At 34.4% G+C, this 18,020-nt stretch overlaps 1 protein-coding gene across 1 annotated transcript; it reads left to right on the top strand.

The window, feature by feature from the left end:
- The first annotated feature begins 8,247 nt into the window (after positions 1–8,247).
- On the top strand, positions 8,248–9,831 carry LOC141392360 (speckle-type POZ protein-like). The gene has a single exon (XM_073965309.1). It carries the CDS (start codon positions 8,690–8,692, stop codon positions 9,794–9,796), a length of 1,107 nt encoding a protein of 368 aa, XP_073821410.1. The 5' UTR covers positions 8,248–8,689; the 3' UTR covers positions 9,797–9,831.
- The last annotated feature ends 8,189 nt before the right edge of the window (positions 9,832–18,020 follow it).

The following is an 18,020-nucleotide window of genomic DNA, read 5'->3' on the forward strand; positions in this document are numbered from 1 at the left end:
AAAATGTTCCAAATATTGTAATGGTTTCTATATAAAATGGGATCTACTAGAACATTATTCCAAAATAAATGTCTCGAAACCCTGTTTGGTTTAAACTTTACATATAGTAATATTTATTTCAGTCAGTAAGTCCCAATTTACATTAGGCGAGTTTACTTGCGGCAATTGTCAGTTTGTAGGTGAGAGAGGGTGCTGAGAGGCAAAGGGTTACCATATGCCTCACCTCTCTCTCCTACAAAATGACAATTGCCGCAAGTAAACTCGCCCAATGTAAATTGGGACTAATATAATTGTGCCAATCACCGACGTAGTCAGAGGGGAGGACCGAGAGGCCTGGGCCTCCCCGAAGTGGTAATTTTTTAGCCATTTTTGTACATTTTACTTACAAACATTACATGTTGCTTTCTGGGTACACTTATTAACACTGCAGTTACACATGCCAGTAAATTGGTGCAGTTGAGTACTGCAGTTTTCTAGTGTGTTTACACATGCCAGTGTATGTTTAATTTCAAAATTATTTTAATACCCCGGTTACACTTAACCGAATTAACCCAGTGGGTTTGGATTTCAAATGTTAACCCGGCAAAAAACTCTAATGTAACCGTACTATAAGTCGCATATAACACACAAAATTGCATTATATTTCAGAGTCGGGTCTAATCCGGGTTTTGTACCCGGACTTTCGGGTCTAATAACCTGGTTCGTCCCCCGAGACAATTATACATTCCCGTAATCAGCGCAACAATATCTACCCCTGCAGTGCGATTCTCTAACACATTTTTTGAGTAACCGACAAAAATCGGTACAATTAAAACCCGAAATTATGAATGAAATTTTAAATAAAAGTTGACAACACTGTTGCTGTCGGTAGAACTTTACGAGTGCTTTTTACTCGTCGCTAATTTACCGAAAAACATCGGTAATTACCGAAATTATAAGCATTTTTTATTTTACCGACAATTGTTGGTAATGCCAAGTTTATACTTGCGCTCCAAAATCCACTGGATTTCACGAAATCCTGAAATACACCCCGGTGTTTACACTTATTTTTTTGTTGATTTCAAACATATCACAATGATCAAGGTAGATGCATATGCGCAGCTGATCGAACATGAATTTTCAAAACAAGTTGTTGTAAATTGAATTAAGCATCAACAATATACGACAATATAGAACTTTAAAACTTTATTTGGAAAATTATCGTAAAATGATCTATATATCGTATTAATTGTATATAGTACTAACAAATGTAAATATCAAAAAATGATTTTATCGTTGAGACTTCGTTATAATAAATTTTAGCTCTGTTCCAGAACTAAAAAGTTTTTACAATTTTTACCACTTTTACACATTTTTGTTCCCTTACACAAAATTTATATGAAAATCGTTTACGACTTTTACAATTTTTACCACTTTATAAAGTACGGGAACAGGCCGTTTGATAGATAAAAATTGCGCTCAGAACCTGCAAAATATTAGTACTTGCAGTAGTTTTCCCGTTTAGTGCTTAAAATGCGTTCACGTACTCCGAAATCTAGCAAGACTTGCACTTCTCTTTAAACAAAAATAGCGCGGATAACACCCTCTTCTCATGTTTTCTGCCATACAATTTTGGCCTAGTAGAAACTAGCAGCAAGCATGTTCATATGTTCATTGGTATCTAATATTATAGCTGATACATTGATTTTGACATTTCTGCTGGAGTTTTTGCAATTTCCGTTATTTTTCCGTTCCCGTATTTTTTAAGCAATTTGTATGGGGAAGCAATTTTTGACAATTCGCTCTTTTTTCTAATATTATCATTAAAAAAGTACGGGAACACAATGAAAAATAGCATTGTAACAAAGTAATTTAGTATTTTTTCACTTTGTTTACAAATTTTGATACTAACATTTTTTGTTGCAGCAATTCGCACATCTACCTTGTTTATTGTGATACGTAAAATGTGTTGCAACTTTTGGTACTTTTCTAGACAAAAGCAAGGTTGTATATCATGTGTACTGTGATTTCGATGTTGATTTCGTTGAAATCACGAATTGAGATGATTTCATTTTTGTATGCCAAATCATGAAAAATTTTGCTGGATTTCGCGCGAAATCGCGAAAAGCCAGCGAAATCACGAAAAAGTTGCAAATGTAAACTAAGTATAACTCAAAAACACATTTCTTCAAAAGACAAACAAGAGTGTATTACATTTCGGAGAATCTAATATATAAAAGGCAATTTGTGTATGTTAGTATGTTCCGAATAGACTCAAAAACGGCTGAATAGATTTTCTTGAAAATTTCAGATAATGTACTGGGAACACACCGGTGGTGAAAATAGGCTATATATTTTTTTTGAATGGTCGTCTCGGAAGTGAAATGTCGCGGTCATCCAAAATTATTCAAAAATTTATTATTTCAGATAATATACCTAATTTAAGTAAGCGTGACTACATAACCGCTATAACACTGGCTTCAATATGTGGGATAACGCGGTCAACGCCATAGTTTGGAATACAGTAAAATCCTGATAACATGAGATGTCACTATATAAAAATTCCGAAAAATCTATTGGGAAATCTTATGAAATTTTGTATGTGGAGTTTTTAGGTCTGAGAATAGGTCGTAATCTATTTTTTTATCCCGCTAAGTGTAGTGACCGGTGGTCCTCCCCACAAATTGTTTAAGAAAACCGCGAAATTCAAGATACTTTTTAATATATTGTTTACAAATTGTTTGCATTGCTATGGTAATTACTCACCCTTATTACGGTTGGCGTTGTCGTAGGCGTTCAAGTGTCGTAGACGTAGTCGTAAGCGTTGTCGTAGTCAATAATTTTTGGTATTATGTAAAATTTTCGACTACGTCTGTTTTGTAATAGATTGCAAAAATACAGGGTGTTGAAGATTATTAACATTTTCGACTATTACACGCCACCCTGTTATAAAAAAGAAAACAAAAAAATAGAGTCAGTTAAAATAAAAAAACAATTATTTATTAATAAACCATAAAAATGTTAAGTGTGGGTTATTTTATATCCGATGATGAGGATGAATATACTCCGAACGATTTTAAAGTAAGACGAAAACAGTTACGACAAGAATCAAACATATTTTCCATGACTGATACTCAGTTGCTGTTGCTGAAATCCATTTCTGTGAGGGGTATTTGTGACTAGTGTGCAGGGATCCTGGTTCACTTGGACCTGTTGCTCATTTCCATGAGTGATACCTATGCTTACAGGGGTTATTGTGCGGGGATCCTGATTCACTACGACCTGCGGCTCTTTTGCATGAGACCTGCTTACGCTTTGGGGAGTAACTGTGCAGGGATCGTGGTTTTCTAAATCTTCATGGATTATACATGCTTCAAACAGTTCTTCCTCAGTGGTTGTTTCTCGAAGCGTTGAAGGCTGCTGGATTCCAGTTGACTGATCCAACAATTGTATCCAATTGTAACAAGCTTGATGCTGCTTCTTCCGTGTCTGTTAGTATGTACTGTTTGAAGGATCCTCCACCTGTAGCACGACATTCCGCCTTATTGTGAACTAACTTCTTCCTTAACTTGAATTTGTAGTCAGCCCAGACTTTCATCCAAACCTTACCTGTTCGTTCTGGCGGTCCTAAAATGTTAAGTTTCGTACTAATTTTATTCCACTCTTCTTTCACGCTAATTTTTTTTTATTCCATTGCTGTAACCCTGGCCAAATTTGGATTGTTCTGCAAAATCTGGACCATTGTGTCAAACTGCTTTTTTGTGGTGACTTTTGTTCTAAAACATGTGCAATATTATAAAATTTATAAGAATATATAATCTTTTTGTTATATGGACACATACCTTTTGTTTAAATCCATTTTATTTGTTCGTTTTTATAAACGTTTTAAGAAATTTGTCTGTTGTCGTCAACAAAATCTCTAACGACTAATTTCACAGCGTTTCTCGTAATAAAACGCCTCTCGTGGTAGCAAAATTGTAAAAGAATGGCATACAGAGTTGTAATATCTCGTATACGACATACATAATACTAATTAGACGTTACGACACGTCAATTTGAAATTTTGGATACGACTACGCCAACCGTAATAAGGCTGACTGTCTTGACCCTGAATGGTCGTTGCGGAAGTGAAATATCGCGTTCATCCCAAAATTTTCAAAAATTTATTATTTCAGTTAATTAGAACGGTCGTAAGCTGTTTTTTACTGCTAAGAATAGTGACCGGTGGTCCTCCCCACAATGTTTTTAAGAAAATCAGAAATCTTTGATATTTTTGAACGTATTGTTTACAGATTGTTTTCCCTGAATGATCGCGGTCATCACAAAGTTTTCAAAAATGTATTATTTCAATTAATATACATAATTTTAGTAAGCGTGACAAAAAATGATATGAACACTAGCTTGAGCAAGTGGGATAGCGCGGTCGTGAGCTATTTTAATATGGCTAAGTGTAGTGACCGGAGGTTCTCCTTCAATTTTTTTAAAGTCCATGATATTTTTGAACGTATTGTTTACAGATTGTTTGCAATACTACTATAATTACCGTCTTGACCCTGAATGGTCTTCGCGGCAGTGAAATATCGCGGTCATCATCATCATGTTCAAATATTTATTATTTCAGATAATATACATAATTTTGCGTGCCTAAAAAATGCTATAAACGCTGAACACTAAACAATAAGTGGGATAGCGCGATCAACTCCACATTTTGGAATACAGTAAAATCCCGATAACTTGAGATGTCACTATCCAGAGGTTAAATCCACCAAAAATAGCGAAAATCAGGCGCCACCCTTCTATGGCAGCTATATCAAAACGAGAACGCACACTGAAAATTCTCTGCGAGACTGTTTACGACCCCCAAAAGTGGCTATATCTCCAAACTATCGAAAATCGGGAGGTACTGCTTTATGGGAGCTATATCAAAACGTGAACCTATAACTGTTGCATACCGAGCGCAAATAAAAAGGCGTGTCTTTCGGTCGATACGAATATTTATGCTCTCCTCTTTAAATTACATTAAAACCAAATATTAGCCATTTCGGTGTGATAATGATGTTAAATGCTCAAAAATAGCGAAAATCAGTCGGTACCATTCTATGGGAGCTATATCAAAACGTGGACCTATACTGACAATTCTCTGCAGTAATAATTACGACCCCAACCGAGACCAACAATCCAATATATAGCAATGTATTGACGTGCACCGATCATTATATGTGGGTCACAAAGTGCTTTAAACTGTCAATTTATGGTGAAGGGTATAATAAAAGAGATTTTATATCTTAAATTTGGGGGATACCATTACATGGAATTTATGTCAAAACATTATGAATATTATGAAGTTTCTAGAGGGATGCCTAATTATGGCTGTATCAATGCTGGATAGATAACTAAAGTTTACACGGAGAACCCAAACAACGGGCCAGCAACGCGGACCGGGTCAGCTAGTTTGTTATAAAATAAAGAAATAAAAACTTAAGTTGCGGACATTTTTGCGGTAATTCGCGAGACGGAAATTTTTAATGGAGCGGAGTTGGAGTCGCTTTAGAAAGCTGAACTAGTGATGGGAAGGCTACATAAAAAAACCTTTTGGACGATGAAGCAAAATCAGATGCGCTTGGATAAAATTGAGAACGGAGGAAGTAAGCTCAAATGTGAATGAATTTAATGGAAACTTTTTTTAATTTGTGTTTATTTAATAAATTTGTGTTTATATAATAAATATAATAAAGTTCTTTGAGTTCTTGTTTTACACAAATAATAAATGCATTCTATTTATTTTGGGATATTTCGCAATGGCTTGCATTTTTATTGCATCTTTAGACTGATTAAAAATGCAATCCGAAGAGTGTCTTTAAATTCAATCCAAACGACAACATGAAAAGTTGTGATTTGGATAGAAAACGGAGTGCATCCTAGCTGTGTGCTGTGGAAGCAAAATGGAGTGCATCCTAGCTGCGCGCTCTCTTGAGATAAAAATTTAATCATAAATGTTAGAATCATATAATGTCAGGGATTTGTTAGGAATATAGTAAGAGTATTTTCTCAATCAAAATCCAACGGATTGGCATGTAAGGATACACCAATATTACCCTCCAAAGTTTTTGGCACTTTTAAAAGAAGGCCCGATTGCAGGAAAACTATACCTTTTAGAGAAAAAAGTTATTTTTTAAAAAATGCTTAAAAAGTCTTAAAAATATAATTTTCATAAACAATTTTAAGTTTTCTCGCAAAAAAAATTCTCGGCGCTAAGTTGGTTAAGATGCAGTGTTTTAGATTGAATATATATTAATTCTTTGGATTGCATTTTTAATCAGTCTAAAGATGCAATAAAAATGCAAGCCATTGCGAAATATCCCAAAATAAATAAAAGGCATTTATTATTTGTGTAAAACAAGAACTCAAAGGACTATATTATATTTATTATATAAACACAAATTTATTGTATAAACACAAATTTAAAAAAAGTTTCCATTAAATTCAATCACATTTGAGCTTTCTTCCTCCGTTCTCAATTTAATGCTAGCGCATCTGATTTTGCTTCATCATCCAAAAGGTTTTTTATGTTGCCTTCCCATCACTAGTTCGGCTTTCGACACGGACTCCAACTCCGCTCCATTAAAAATTTCAGTCTCGTGAATTACCGCAAAAATGTTCGCAACTTAAGTTTTTATTTCTTTATTTTATAACAAATTCTTCGAAATGTATACACTCTTGTTTGTCTTTGAAATGTGTAGCTACCTTGCCTGCTTATCTTGCTTACTTCTGATAAAAGAATAAAAAAGAAAAGGGCAACCCAGTTCGAAATTTGCTCGGCCTTCTTTATTCTATTAATTTTATTATGTCAGAAATGAAGCAGGAAAGCAAGGCAAACAGGAAAAGTAGCTTATGAACCCAGGCCTTAAGTCCCTGTTTATACAGGGAAAGTTGATGGGAAAGAAAATTGAGTTTATTGGCGAGGGAGTAGAGAGGAATAAGAGGGGGTACACACACCTCTGTACTGGCAAATTCTGTTTTGTTCCGTTTTTCTTTGGATACAACCTGAAGTTGGCTGCAGATTTGTTTTTGCATTTTCTTTCGTTTTATTTTCTCTGTCGAGAACATGGCCCAATTATAGGTCCTCCAGCAAGCGAATTCAAAGAAAAACAAAGATTTTAAATGTCAAAATTCATAAACAGTGGCGAAAAAATTTTTGAGGCGAATTTCATTTCTGTTAATTCAGGTAGATACATACAAAACATTTTGCGAGAAAAAGTTGTTACCGTAGTTATTTTTGTTTGACGAAACAGAAAATACCAGCTGACCGAACTTGAACTATTAAAATAAGTTATTGTAAATTAAATTCTCATACAAACACAACAAATGTTGACATTTTAAGTGTACAACATTAAGTTTATTTGTTTTCTTTTTCGAGATACATCTACCTGTTTCTATACAGTTCGACATTTCAATACCTCACAGCGAATTCAAATGACAAATATGAATTTAGACAGCTCAAATCGAAATCATCTGATTTTGCCGGAGGACCTATAATTGGGCCATGGTCGAGAAACAAACAACAGCGGAGAAAATTGAAAAAACCCATTTGGAGAAAAAACTATTTTTTAAGCAAAAACAATTCGAAATAAGTGGAAATATCAAAATTAAAATGCAATTCAAGGATTCCTTTAATAATAAATTGTTTATCACACACGTCCATTTTTACTTTTCATTACAACATTGCATTGGCTTTGTTTTTGAACGGCGCAATGAGAAAATGAGTGTGAAGAAGAATAAGAAAAATTATAAAATTTTCACAAACATGATTTCCGTGTCTAATGCGACCCATACACCAGAGTGAAGCAGAGAAAATTTGTGGGTCTCTCTTGTGCTCTCAATGAGCGTAAATTTGTTGTTGTTCACAACGTGTTAGCATCTACACAGGCTGTGAGCGATAACAAATTTACGCTCACTTAGAGCACATGGGCTCTCTTGTGAGTCACAATGCCTCCTCCTGCCATACACTGTGGGCATGCAGGACAGCATTTGTAATAGTATTAGTAAATTTTGAAGTTTTTGTCAATGTATGTGGGAGTATTTTTAGCAGGATTGAAATCAAAATAGTTTTGATTTTGTAAATGAAACTCTTTCAATCCGATGAATTTGGTTTATTTTCCAAGAAATCAAAAAACAGTTTTTGAAAATAACAAATATTGTTTGCGACGAAATTAAAATATTTTGAAAACTTCAACTAAAAGTCTCGTTTTGGAGGAAAATTTATCATTTTTGGAATGTGGATGAAGGAATGCCACACATTATTCAATCACACACGTACACAAGGGGTTCATCGGCAGCAGCAGTTTGGCAGTAAATGTATGGGCCGCATAAACAACAAGGAAATTTTAAAAGAAATTGAGAAGAAATATTTTCTTTCCAGTTTGAATGTCTAAACACGGTCTAATGAATTATATCAACTGATCTAGTTCATACGCTCTTTCCAATGAATCGTTCGACTGAACGTTCATGAACTATACATCTCTATTTTACATTCAGTGCCTGGAAGTTTCGCCGCGCTACAAATTTTTCAAACTCGGTGGAAAAATATAGATATCAAAGTCATTGTGCACTATCTGTTGCTACATTATCCAATGATACCTGCCTGCCAGGGAGCTAGTCCTTTTGAGAGACAAATTTTCACAACTTACAGTTCCTTTTAAACATCGCTACAATGGCAGCATCAATCCCTCCGGTTAAATTTTGTTGCTTGCATAGTTATTCTGGTCACAGATGGCGCTCCCAGTCTTGGCATTGTGATCGTACTACAGTGTTCCACCACAGTTATTTGTGGAAAATTGAAAAATTCGATACCATCAAGGTTGACGTATATTCGCCCGTTATCGAACCGTGTAACGATTTTCAAATCAAATGGCAAATTACTTTGCAACAAAGTGATCGAAATGAAAAAGGGTTCCTTGTAAGGATGTTGACGCCAAATCGACGGAGTGTTGGATTCAAACTCACATTTAACATCTTGAAGCCCGATGGACAAGTGGATGATTCCCTGGGAGAAGTGGATAATATCCCTGGAAAATTTAATTATAAGGATTCATTTGTATTGCTACCAATTACCATAACTCAGTTGAGGGATCCATCACGAAATCTATTGACAAATGGCAGTCTGCATTTGAAATGTGATTTCAGCGTAATGGTAGATGTCATTGATTTTTCACCGTGGGAAGATTTATGTGCCCTTCAAACTGACATGCACAAACCCATGGCAACTATTCTGCAAAGTGGAAAATTCAGTGATGTCACTCTGATCGTCAAGGGTGAGAAGTTATTTGCCCATAAAGCCATATTATATCCACGCAGCAGTGTCTTCGCAGCCATGTTTGAACATGAAACTATGGCGGAATATAAAACCAATCAAATAATTATCAATGATTTTGAACCTGCGGTAATTCGTGAATTGCTTACCTTTATATATACTGATACTGCTCCCAATATCGAAGTTTTGGTTAGAGAACTTTTGGCAGCTGCTGATAAATATAATGTGGGAAAATTAAAACGCCTGTGTGAAAGTGTTCTAAACAATAATATTTCCAAGGAGACGGTATTGCCCACTTTGGTGCTGGCCGATCAACGTTCAGCAAGAATATTGAAAATTCGCTGCATCCATTATATCAAAAAGAATCTGTCCAGTATTGCCTTCACCAATGAATGGAAAATAATGTTTAACAACTACCCGCAATTGATTCAGGAAATTGAAGCCTATAAAGGATGTTCTGAAAATAATGTTCCAACATATTATGGTGATTTCTTACATTTTGTGTAGAATAGTCTTTTGTATAACATCGGATTTACTAGAACATTAAAGACCAAAATAAATACCTCGAAACCCTGTTCGGTTTTGGTTTAAACTTTACATATAGTAATATTTATTTCAGTCACACATATAATATAATCAACCGAAGTAGCCAGGGGGGAGGGCCTGGGCCCTCCCCGAAGTTGTAATTTTTTTTTAGACATTTTTTGTACATTTTACTCACAAAACATCAAATTTTTCTTTCTGAGTAACCCTATTAAATGAAACTTTTTTGCAAAAGTTCAGAAATCTGATGATTTCGATTTCTTTTACAAGCATGTTGTTTTCGAGGACCTTAATATACCTTTTTATGCTTAGATATTATTTACATATGAGACATATGCTCAAATATCTCTAAAAATAATTTGGGTACCTCCCAATTAAAAGTTCAAAATTTCGGTTAAATGCAGTGCGAGTGCAGCTATAATTTTTTTCGTGGCACTAAGAACTTCTGCGTTGACGAACTAAAATTGACTATGGGTACGATAACTACCTGACAGTTATCCACTTTATAATACAGTCGGACCTCGATTATCCGTCATGGTCGGGACAGGTAATCGATTTTCCCGGATAATGGAGGTAATGTTTTTATTTATTTATTATTCATACATTGTAATGCCAATAAGTCAAATAGACCCAATAATTAAGCTTATACACATGACCAGATAATAAAATCATTCACTATTCCGTATAATTCAAATAATTTAACAAAAATCTATAGCAAATTCAAAGTGTAAAGAAAAATCAAAAACCTATGAATGTTTTGGCTCCCCAGCCAATAAAAATCAAATAAATTAAAATGTTAAACCCATAGCAATATTGACAACTATACCCTCTACCAAAGACACATGGCACAATTACCCAGGTAGTGGCATCGTAAAATTTTGAATATGTTATGTCAAAACTTTCTTTATGTTGTTGGGGAAATTACAACAAAAATAATTTTTTTATAAAGGGATATGACTTTTCATATTCGATCAGCTGGTGTGATACCACTACCTGGTAGTTCTGCCATGCAAAGACATAAATACAACTAATAGCTCATTTAGACTAGCCGTAAATCCTCAACTGGATTTAATAAATCCAGTACAAATCTCATTGCATTTAGATATACCTTTTGGAGGATTAAAACGACAGACAGCTGATTTTTGTTCATAGCACAATTACCAAGGTAGATGCATCAGACCATCTGATCGAATTTGAAACGTCAAAAGAAATTGTTGTAAATTAAATTCGTCTCAGAAAACATACGGCAAATTACAAATATATTGTTTAGTATTGAAAATGTTAGCACATTTTGGTACTAATGCCAACTAATGAGCAAATATTGAATTATTTTATAGTTTAGAAATCATTAATATTAGTCTTGGTTGATTAAAATCAACTTTGTATATTAAAGCAAATTTATTTTTTTCGCCTTGTTTAAATATTTTTACATTTTAAATTATTTTTGTTTTAGCAATTCATCAATGCATCTACCTTGTTTCTTGTTTCAGCATGCATTTTTTGTATTTTCTAGCAACATGTTGCAAAAAAACAGAGTTGTATACGAGGATTTATGGCGGATTTAAAACAAATCCACCCAATACGAGGATTTATTTTTGTACGGGAAATCTGGTAGATTTTGACCGGATTTAGCAAATAAAACCTGATAATGCACTAAATCCGGCTAATGAAGTCATATCTAAATGACCTATAATAGCCCATTTAGATATGACTTCATTAACCGGATTTAGTACATTATCAGGTTTTATTTGCTAAATCCAGCCAAAATCTACCAGATTTCCCATACAAAAATAACAGCACGGTTACAATACAGCTTTTTGCCGGGTTAACCCACTTCATGAGGATTTATTGCTTAATCTGGTCAAATCTGATCAGATTTGCCATTCAAAAATTAAATCCTCTCATGACTGGGTTTATTTTAAATCCGGCACAAATCCACAAAAAATACAGTGTTGTATTCGGTATTTGTGCAAAAAAATCCAACTCTACTCAAAAAGTACCAAAAGTTGCAACTGTTTTTGCAACAGAGTTTGTCGTGTTTTACACGTTTACGATTGGTCGCATGAGATTTTATGTAGTTAATAAATCTGAAGTTATTTGGAAACCATAAAATTATTATTTTTTTTCATTAGACACTTTTTTAACAAAAGGTACGATTGATACCATGATGCAAAAATGTATCCCTGTGTGTAAAATATACGAATATGAGCAAAGAGGGGACGATATCTCATACGAGAAATTGTAAAAGTGTAACACACCATGGTATAAGTAAAGAGGTAGATTTAAATGAAAAAAATCTATAGAACCCTTGTTTTTCTTGAATTCCTAAAACTTCAAAATAAAAGCAACAAGTGGGTTTGTTTACAATGCATTTTTTGAGCATTTTATAAAAAACGCGAAAAATGAATGAAGAGTTAAGTTTTCTTCACATAATCGAGTTGTGAATATCATAAACTGATTGTTTCAATGCAAATCGCACCAATTTCTTCCATACAAATGGTCTAAAAACAATTTTAAAAATCATTGAAATCGATTGTTTTAAAAATTGTTTGGCATATTATTCAAACACCACACACACATACACAGTTTGTTTATATTGTTTTGAAGTTTTAGGCATACTCGAATGAAAAAATTTAAATTGACATAAAGCTTTGGCTAACCTTTCTTATTAAACCATGTAACACACGACTTTATTAGTTATTTTGTATGTATACGTAAACAAACATCAGCTGACAGTTTATATCCTCGAAAAGCTAAGTGTAACCAGCAAAGATTAACCCACTGGATCTATTAAACCCAATGGGTTAACCTTCAATAGTGTAACCGGGGTATAAATCCTCGTATTGAGTGGATTTGTTTTAAATCTGGCATAAATCCTCGTATACAACTCTGTTTTTTGCAACATGTTGCTAGAAAATACAAAAAGTTGCAAGCTGACACAAGAAACAAGGTAGATGCGTCGGTGAATTGCTACACTAAAAATAATTTAAAATGTAAAATTTGTAAACAAGGCGGAAAAATTAAAGTTGTTTTGATGTGCAAAGTTGATTTTAATCAACCAAGACTAATATTTACGATATCTATAAAATAAATAAAATAATTCGATAACATAATTCGTTTATTTATTTTAGATGGGCAAACTGCGACAAAATAATTATTTATTTCCTCTTTAGTTAGCATTAGTAGCATAATGTGCTAACATTTTCAGTATTAAACAATACATTTGTAATTTGACGTATGTTTTTTGAGACGAAATCAATTTACAACAACTTCTTTTGAAGTTTCAAATTCGATCAGATGAGCTGATGCATCTACCTTGGTAATTGTGCTATGAACAAAAATCAGCTGACTGCCTTTTAAATCCTCCAAAATGTATATCTAAATGCAATGAGATTTGTAGTGGATTTATTAAATCCAGTCGAGGATTTATGGCTAGTCTAAATGAGCTATAAGACTAGACAAAATGCATGCAACAAAAAAATGTTTACGAAACTTTGTATAGAAACATTACCCTTAACAGGTTGCAGTTAATTCAAAATCGCAACCAAGGCGGAACATTTCATGTAATGGTATCAGAAACGAAATTTATGAATTCAAGGATCTATTTAAGAATAATTCTATATCAATTGGATCGGTAAATTCGGTTAAATACGTAAAAATGTATAAAAGAAAAAAATGTTATATCACCATATCGTAACATAACATATATGCTCTGTTCCAGAACCTGCAAGAAGCTACTATTTGTTACTACGATAGCATTTTTTCCTTTATGTTATCGGAAACAATAGTAAAAATTAGTAGATTCTTGCAGTTCTGGAACAGACCATATGTTAAATTCAAAAGCCATTCACTGAAGAATGATAGCAAAAAAAAATGTCTTATCTTGTTGTATTTATATCTTTGCCTCTACTGTGACAATCAAAATGTTACTATTCAAATGAATGTGGATGACGAAGATACAATAGATAACGTTGCTTGAAAGTATGAGGCCAATTAGCAAAATTACGCAGGCTTATGCTAGGTTTACATTTACGAAATCCACTCGATTTCAACTGTCAATTCCATACCCAGCAAAATGTTCGATGCCAAAGATGCCATTCAATCATGGGTGCAAGTGATCTGGCATGTCATCTTTTTAGCATCTTCATCGATGAATTTTATATGAGCGTGGACCCCAAACGATGCTATTCATTTTTGGATCCAAAGAATGTCATTTATACCAATGCTTTGATATGTAATTTTCACCAATGCTTTGGCATGTCATTTCCACCAATTCTTTGGCATGTCATTTTCACCAACTCTTTGCAATGATATGATCATTACGACGAGAGTTTTAACAACGTTGGTTGTGATTTAGAGTCTCTGACAATATCAAGCCTACAAAACAAAATTCATCTCTATTGGATCGATGGAATGGGTTCAAATGCTGATGAAAAGATCAGATTTTTCACGACTTCCTTTGCATGGGTACAAGTGCTTATGAAAACATCGGATCTTTCACGACTTCCTTTGTATTGGTTCAAATGCTAATGAAAAGATCGGATCTTTCACGACTTTGTTTGAACCAATGCAAAAGATGCCATGAAATCCCGTCATCGCATTGAACCCCTTCCTCAAAATTTTGCTGGGATAGCTCAAACGTCAAATGAAATCTCATCTGGATTTCACTCGAACATATTTTAAGTAAAAATGGCGCAGTATGTATTGTACAATAACGAAGTCTGCAATTTTTATTATATTTGTTAAGGTAATTCACCAAATTTTAAAAGCCCAGCAAACCAAATGTCTGATGTCCGACACGTCTGAACAATTTCGGAAGCAAAGTCGTTCAGATTTCGTTCCGATTTCTAAACGATTTTTCGGAGAGGAAATAGTTCAGATTTTGTACCGATTTCGTTCAGATTTCGGAACGAATGTCGGATAGAAATTTCCTTTCCGAATTTCTTAAGGATTTTCTTCAGATTTCGTTACGAAATCGGACCGAAATCGATCCGATGTCGCTGCGACATTTTGTTCCGAAATTATGTCAACCACTTCATACAACTTTCGTTAAGATATCGTTACGATTTCGGACGATACGTCCGACATTTTGTTCCGATTTCGTTACGAAGTCGGTACGATTGGTTTGCTGGGAGGATACATAACACAATCATCATCAGTTTCAACATGGTGTTAGTGATACTGTTGCGTGTGGCGGCAGAGACTGGTTTTTTTTTTGACGACGATGTGTGCTGCTCCTTGCAGCCGGTAACGAAAAAGAAACCGGATACATATAAGGCGGCCGGTTCATAGGCAGAATTCTGAGTGTTGCCAACTTATATGAAATTATAAAATACAACACTGTGGGTATCTATAGGGATCTATAGATTAGTTTCAGGACGAAATCGACAACGAAAGCGATAAATGTCGGGAAATCTAGGGAAAAGCCTGAAAAGCGGGAAAATATGCATTACTTTATGCGCTATAAAAAGGGCAAAGAGGAAAATGTCTTCCTCATTAAAGCTTGGTATAGTATAAAGGAAACGTTTCTGTGGCGATAAGCTCCTACAAAAGAAATTCCCTAATAATAAAACAAACAGTGAAAAAATTCAAATTTGTTTACCAAAAGATATTGGTGTACTTTTATTGTGTACTGGCTGGTGGTTTAAAAACGTTGAAGCGAGAAATAAAAACGTAAGCTAATAATAATTAGGTGGAGGCACAAATGTGATAGTGTTCCTTTTATTTTAATGTGTATTAAAGATATCGCCAAACCAAACCGCAACCTGGAACGATAAAGTCCGGCACCTCCAAATACATGACTGGAGGCGGTCGGCAATATTTTGGAAGAGTTGACGCAATTTTTTTGGATTTAGAAGTCTTGGAATTTCGTTTTAAATGACTGCTAGTTTTATGGGGAGTGGACCAGGATCGATGTTAAGAATATCTCCACATACATTGAACGTTTGCCGTAAAGTTTCATCCAGGAGTGAGGTATTGTTGCCTGGAATATTATGCATTAAATTCATCGTCTGAAAATATAAAGAGAAGATAGCATAAATAATTGGCCACCAGGTAATAATTTTTAGTTTATACGTACCGAGTTCTAACTGAGATCTTTGACGAGCTGAGTTGTCATTTTTTGATATGCGCACGCGCGCTAGATGATGAGTGTGGCCTAAAAAGAGACACCAAAAAATATATATTTGATTAATGTTTTTTTTTTATAATTGGAAAAGATGATGTCATCAAAACTTAACAAAAACTACAATAATTAAAAGATAATTAAATTAGTTTTTTTGCTAACGATAATTTTCAAATGAACTTATTTGTGTCCTAGGTTAAGTGTGATTGTCTGTAGTGAGTAGATAAATAATTAAGTTTTAAATTGTGCGGATTTCTAACGCCCGTATTTGAGAGTAGGGTTACCCATATGATATAGGATTCTTTTGATTTGTGTTTGTTGGACATATATTAACGTCCATGAGCACCCCTTAACAGAGCTCTTTTAGGGAGGTAGTAAATTTTAGAGAGGCCAGTTTGGCAATAATAAATATCCTGAATTATTCGTTGGTAGCCTGAGCGATTGGCTCATAAAACAATCAGGGGGTTAGAATTCTATGAAGAATTTTTACTTCGATTATATGCTTCATTGTTAGGATTAAGTTTAAGACATGATAATAAACCCATTTTATGTTTCAATGGTTGTGCTTTAATATGAATTGCTGATTTTTTTGTGAGAGAGTGGATTAGGCTGTAGGTAATAGCGAGGTAAGTGTGTGTGGAGTTTGGGTCCCTTTTAATATGTATTTATTTCTTTTATTGGACCAAAGGGTCAAGGCAGGGCGGGCAACGTGTGGGAACAAAAGAACACCAAGTTCCCTTGTGATGGTTGTATGTAGTGTTGTGTCGTTTTATTTTGTTTTGTTTGTTTTCATGTCTCATTTTCGATTGTTCGACCCCTAGGGCTGACGGTGGAAGGGTTAAGAACCCCCTGAAAGGGAAAGCCCCGACTGAGCGTAGTTGGAACCCCACCGTAGCGCCGCATTAGGCGGTATGTAACAATACCAAATACAATAATTGTTTCTATTTTTCCTTTGTTTACTTAATCAATTTTTAAAGGTGGAAATATGTTTTTATCCCGGATAATGAAGTTTATAACAAAAAGAAGAGGAAATGGAAAAATATCAACATTTCTTTTTTATCCCGGATAATAGAGGTTCCTGGATGATCGATTCACAGAAAATCGAGGTTCAACTCTATTTTCCCAATCTCAATTTAGTCTTCGATAATTGACTTTACCTTCAACACCATAGTAGCAATTAATTAGTGGACGTGAAACTACAACAACAGTATTTTGATTGCAAGTATTTCCAGCTGTCATAATTTTTGTTTACGTTTTCATGCGATTATCTCACAATAACAATGAATTTGACAGATTGGGTAAAGTCAACTTGGCTTATTGATGCATTGTATCCATGGTTTGATTGTATCATGTCCAACACCGCCCGCCCCCTTACACAAATTCAAAAATTCCGCTTAATTTTTATTAAGGGCTACTTTTTGTGGTCCTGTTTGAAGTGATAACATTTTTTTTCTCTAAAATAATGGTACGTAAGCTCTAAAAATCCCAACTAAAATTGCGGATGGGCAGTCGATAGTCTGCATAAATTAGATACAGTTTCTAGATGGACTATTCCTTCCGATACCTTTGCTTTAAAAGGTCACCACTTTTGGGCTTTTTGTTGACATATTCATATTCATAACAATAAAGGCACTGATTCTGAAAGAAGTTGGAAAATCTAAGGAATTTGATGATGCTACACTATCGTATGAGCCATCAGTAAGCAAGTCTGCCGAACAAACCGCGAAAAAACGGGTATTATGATTTATTTAATAGATGTTATGACATTATACTAAAATTATTGCTCTCGTAGAACATATCAGTGAAGCGTCAAAGAATTTTGGAATACATGGGGTCCATCCACTAATAGTTCTCAAAACGACATAGAAGCCGAAATAAATAAATATTTAGAGACAAAAGTCGATGCTGTAGAACCTTTACTTGATGGAGAGAAAACAAAGATGTAAGTTGAAGATGAATACATTTGAACGGATTTATAATTTGTTGTTTTTTTTCGATCTTCCCAAATGATGCTTTAGTGGCAAATATGTGCTTTGGAATTCCAGCTACATACTCATCATCCGA

The sequence above is a fragment of the Musca autumnalis genome, unplaced genomic scaffold (genome assembly GCF_047663935.1).
Source record: "Musca autumnalis isolate F117 unplaced genomic scaffold, ASM4766393v1 scaffold_2, whole genome shotgun sequence".
In the NCBI taxonomy this organism is placed as follows: domain Eukaryota; kingdom Metazoa; phylum Arthropoda; class Insecta; order Diptera; family Muscidae; genus Musca; species Musca autumnalis.